This window comes from Palaemon carinicauda, chromosome 12, assembly GCF_036898095.1.
Source record: "Palaemon carinicauda isolate YSFRI2023 chromosome 12, ASM3689809v2, whole genome shotgun sequence".
In the NCBI taxonomy this organism is placed as follows: domain Eukaryota; kingdom Metazoa; phylum Arthropoda; class Malacostraca; order Decapoda; family Palaemonidae; genus Palaemon; species Palaemon carinicauda.
Genome location: NC_090736.1, coordinates 44,621,437 through 44,626,436, shown reverse-complemented (window position 1 = coordinate 44,626,436; position 5,000 = coordinate 44,621,437). Strand labels below are relative to the sequence as shown.

The following is a 5,000-nucleotide window of genomic DNA, read 5'->3' as shown; positions in this document are numbered from 1 at the left end:
TATATATGTTTGTGTGTGTATATATATATATATATATATATATATATATATATATATATATATATATATATATATATATACATATATATATATATATATATATATATATATATATATATATATATATGTGTGTGTGTATATATATATATATATATATATATATATATATATGTATATACATATATATATATATATATATATATATATATATATATATATATATATATGTGTGTATATATATATATCTTTCTTGTCACACCGGGGAGAAGTAATGATACCTGGCGAGAGATGTTCCCCAGAGTGTGTACAGTGTACACCAGGAAACCACACTGACGCACAACCTGCCTGTGTGTGTGTATCTACATTTATATATAAATATTTAGACGTCATTTTTGACGGCTCGGAAACACTAGTCATATGATAGTTGAATAATTCTAGAATCTAAACCTTTCTAATTCCAAGCTAAAATATGAATGCCGACACAACGGCTCTCTCGTTCAAATAATTAATACAGGGCTATAATGGAAGACCATGAGAGATCTTCGGCTTTTTTTTAGAAGGCTTATTCATTAGCCTTAAGTTCAGAGCAGCCACCTGTTCATGTATACTAAAGCGTGGATCATAAAATGTTTGTTATAAATTATTATCACATAGATTATATCATATGTTTATATAAGTAAACAATTACCTTGCTTTTCTTCCTCTAAGATTTTATTCATAACCACGATATAGGCTTAGAATTTTTTGTCTTTCTTTTAAGTGAACTAAATAACTCAAAATTGTATTTTTTTTTTACTACAGGGTTGTTCAAATCTTGTTCTTAAAACAATTTAATTTTACTTAGTTATTGTAAGTGCAAATGGAATTTGAAAATAACGATAAATTAAGAATTCAGTGAAGAAAAGGTGCCCACAGCAATTTTGATTTATCTTTTTTATTTGTTTCATCAGGATTATGGTAGGCTTGAAAAGAGAAAATTCTCTACAAAAGACAACAAAATATTTTCTAAACAATTAATCTCTAATGATGGTCATCCCATGTTTAATGATAGTAAACAAAGACGATACAAAGGCTAATGAAGTCAGCATAATAAGAAGAAAAATTACAAGAGGACGAAAGTGTGGAATTTGTGTTTGTCGTGAATAAAAAATGGCAATAAAAATCTTAATTGAAAGATACAGGCAAAAGGAGTTGAATATTCCAGCAGAGACGTCTCCTATCAAAAGCACATATCAAAAATTATGATTTTGAGACAGAGATTTATTTCGGTTAGATTTTATTAGGATGAAAGCGAGCTGGAAGGACATTTCTTTCGTCTCTTTCATATGATTATTTTCCTGAGGTGAGGGAGGGAGGTGGCTTGAAACCTATTTTTTATAACGATTATGAATAGAATTTCTTTCCGTTTGAACGGACTTTTGTGACAGAGTTTAATTGGAGTTGGATTTCTTGAAAATTAAAATTTCTCCTCCTCTCTCTCTCTCTCTCTCTCTCTCTCTCTCTCTCTCTCTCTCTCTCTCTCTCTCTCTCCTCTCTCTCTCTCTCTCTTGCTTATATCAAATAATTGAATTTCACTTACCATTTGGTCGTTTATTTCTAGATTTTATAAACATATTCCAGCTATGCAAATCTAAAAGTGAAATAAACTGTTCATCATTCGAAACTCAGTCAATTGAATAAACACGAGATCAAACTAATGAATTTCTCCACATTGCCTTTTTCATTAGCCTGATGAATTCGATTGCTTTTTTCTTCGGTTTAATCTGTCTTCGATCCATCAGTCCACGTTGACTGTATTGGCAATGGAACGTATAAAGTGTGCTTTAATTCAGATTATTTAAGCAATTATATATCATATGAAGAATTTGTTTTTTCTATCTACTCTCTATTTTTGGGGATTGTTTGTCTTAAAGGAATGAAGTTCCAATTGAATTGTTGTCGAGATATCTCCATTTTTTTTTTAACTTTATATTCGTATAATGCTTATTAAGTTTAATGGATCTTGGACTTTCATCTGAAATCATACAATAGATACACATCAATATCCAGTATATATGTACTTTTATGACATATGGTTAAACTTGAGAGCGAAAGTGGTATAGAATAGATGATATGGAAGAAAATGTTGAACTACAACAAAGTTGTGAAGGAAGGACGGAAATATAATAAAAACGATAACTTTTGGATCTTTTTTTTTATTAATAGTAAGAGATACGAGATATATACTAGCTCAGTGTAGTTTGAAAATGTGCATATGATACAAAAGTATATTTATGAAGTAGATATAATTTCCGAGCTATTATGCATGAAATGGGAATATATTGTAGTGGTCGTGATTATTGAAATTATCACTTTAACTCAGTGATTCTCAAACTGGGTGCCGTGGCACCCTGGGGTGCCATAGACAGCGCCTAGGGGTGCCACAAAATTGTCATGAGTTTTGTCTTGGCTAAATCGTCTTAATGAACATTTGAAAAAATTTGAGTTTTCAAAAGTCTTCATGTAATTATCAGTGTAGGTAGGAGGTTACATGCTCAAACAATTCTCGCAAATATACGTTGATATTTCCTTTTCTATACTTGTACAATACAATAACAACTACTACTACTACTACTACTACTACTACTACTACTACTACTACTACTATAGCTAATAATAATAGTAATAGTAATAATAAATTATGATAATAATATAACAACAACAACAATAACAACAACAAAATTAGTAATAATAAAGTGTAACAGTCGACTCTGTTCATACTCACATTTTCTTTGTTTATACTCGTTGCCCGTCCGATACGTGTTCTGTTCTCGTCGGCTTTGTATAACCCCAGTTTTCCAATCCCGAATCAGTGAGGCATAATACCTCAAGGCATAAGTTCTTTGCTGTTTCTGGGGTTATATTACAGTTGTTTCGAACATACCGTACGATGGATAAGTTTGTCATTAAGAAGAGAAGACACGAAGTTAGTGGTGAGGGTGAAGAAAGGGACGAAAATTGGTTTGTGAGCGAAAAGGATCTGGCCATTCCAAAAACAAGTAAATCAACTTCAAAAAAGGCAAGAAAAATCGGTCCTACTTGGATAACTATTTAAGTTTTGGATTCTTCTGTTGTGGTGATGAAGTTACTCCCATGCTTTTATGTGTTATTTGTGGTGATAAATTAGCTAATGAAACAATGGTACCCAGTAAATTAAAGAGGCATTCAACTCTGAAACATAATCATCTTGCTAACAAGCCTCGGTCCTACTTTGAAGGACTTTTAAGTGAGTAAAAACAACAGAGTGCGATGTTTTCTAAGAAAGTCAAAGTTGCTGATAAAGCACAAGAGTCCAGTTACTTAGTTGCAGAGTTCGTTGTTAAAAGCATGAAACCTCATACAATAGCAGAGACTCTGATTCTACCTGCATGTAGTGCCATAGTAAAAACAATGTTTGGAAGTGAAGCAGAAAAAAAAGTGAGGAAAATTCCCGTTTCGGATAATACCATTAGCAGACGGATTCATGATATGTCAGCAGACATAGAGGAAACTGTATGTACATCTGTGAAGGAAGGTGAAATGTTTGCACTTCAGGTAGATGAGTCCACAGACATTGGAGGTATGGCTCAATTACTGGTATTCGTTCGGTACATTCCTGATGTTAAAAAAGTGAACCAATTCTTTTGTTGTAAAGAACTTAAGGAAACTACAACAGGCAATGATATTTTCTCTACATTAAATGAGTACTTAAAATCAGTTGGTGTGACCTGGCAATCGTGTGTTGGGATTTGTACAGATGGGGTACTTGCCATGATTGGCTCAATTAAAGGATTTGTGTCATTAGTGAAGAGAGAAAACAGCAGTGTGATAACAACACATTGCTTTCTTCATCGTGAAGCGCTGGTTGCAAAGACAATTAGCAATGATTTAAAATCGGTACTGGAAAAAGTTGTAAAAATGGTGAACTTTATTAAAAAGTCGATTGCTGAAGTCTCGTCTGTTGACTAAGCTGTGCGAAGAGCTTGAGGCAAAACCTTTGAACCTTCTTCTACATACGGAAGCACGATGGCTGTCCAGAGGGAAAGTATTGTTACGAGTATGCGAACTGAAGGAAGAGATGCTTACTTTTTTTCACTCTTGAACAACAAGAGAAATTCTGTGATTTACTGGCAGATGACACTTGGTATGCAAAATTGTCTTACTTAGCTGACATCTTTGAACTTTTAAACAAGTTAAATGCTAGCATGCAAGGAAAACCAGAAAATGTTTATCTTTCACTGATAAAAATAAAGCACTGAAAGAAAAACTGCAACTGTGGGATGGCAAAGTAAAAGAAAGCAATTTGGACATGTTCTCACATGTTGCAGTAGCATCAAACAGTGGTGAGATAATACCCATCGTTTCTGAACATCTAGCAGTACTGGAAAAACAACTTCAGCACTATTTCCCAGATATATGGACTGAAAACTATGACTGGATAAGAAACCCATTTGTTGCATCTATATCTACCCAATCTCAGTTTACCCTCAAGGAAGAAGAGCAGTTAGTGGAATTGCGTCATGATGGTGATCTAAAGTTATTGCACATGCAGCTGCCTCTTGACGAATTCTGGGTTCAGATCAAGACTGATTATCCTCATGTTGCCAAAAAAAGCTCTGGTAATGTTAATCCAGTTCTCTACTTCTTACCAATGTGAGTTGGGGTTTTCCGCTCTAGCAATCATAAAAACTAACAAAAGGGAAAGGCTGAAAACTCTTGATGAAGAAATGAGAGTTTGTTTGTCCACCATTCAACCCAATGTGAAACGGATCTGTCAGTCACATCAAGCACACACAAATCACTAAAATAGGTGTTTTTTTTTCTTCTTTGCTTAAGGGTGTTTACCATTTTCTTTTTATTTAGTCTGCATTCATAACTCTTTACTTCAAATCTTCTAATTTGCTCTTTGTATTTCGGCATTGTACGGTGGTGCTGGATTTGGTTTGATTATGGAAGATAATAAAAATAATAATAATGTCTAG

At 33.3% G+C, this 5,000-nt stretch overlaps 1 protein-coding gene across 1 annotated transcript; it reads left to right on the top strand.

The window, feature by feature from the left end:
• Positions 1–3,288: 3,288 nt before the first annotated feature.
• Positions 3,289–3,987, top strand: LOC137650791 (protein FAM200A-like). Its single transcript, XM_068383945.1, has one exon. It carries the CDS (start codon positions 3,289–3,291, stop codon positions 3,985–3,987), a length of 699 nt encoding a protein of 232 aa, XP_068240046.1.
• The last annotated feature ends 1,013 nt before the right edge of the window (positions 3,988–5,000 follow it).

What these genes read in the sequence shown, in the direction of transcription:
- LOC137650791 (XM_068383945.1), top strand. Translation starts at nt 3,289, where the DNA reads ATGTTTTCTAAGAAAGTCAAAGTTGCTGATAAAGCACAAGAGTCCAGT.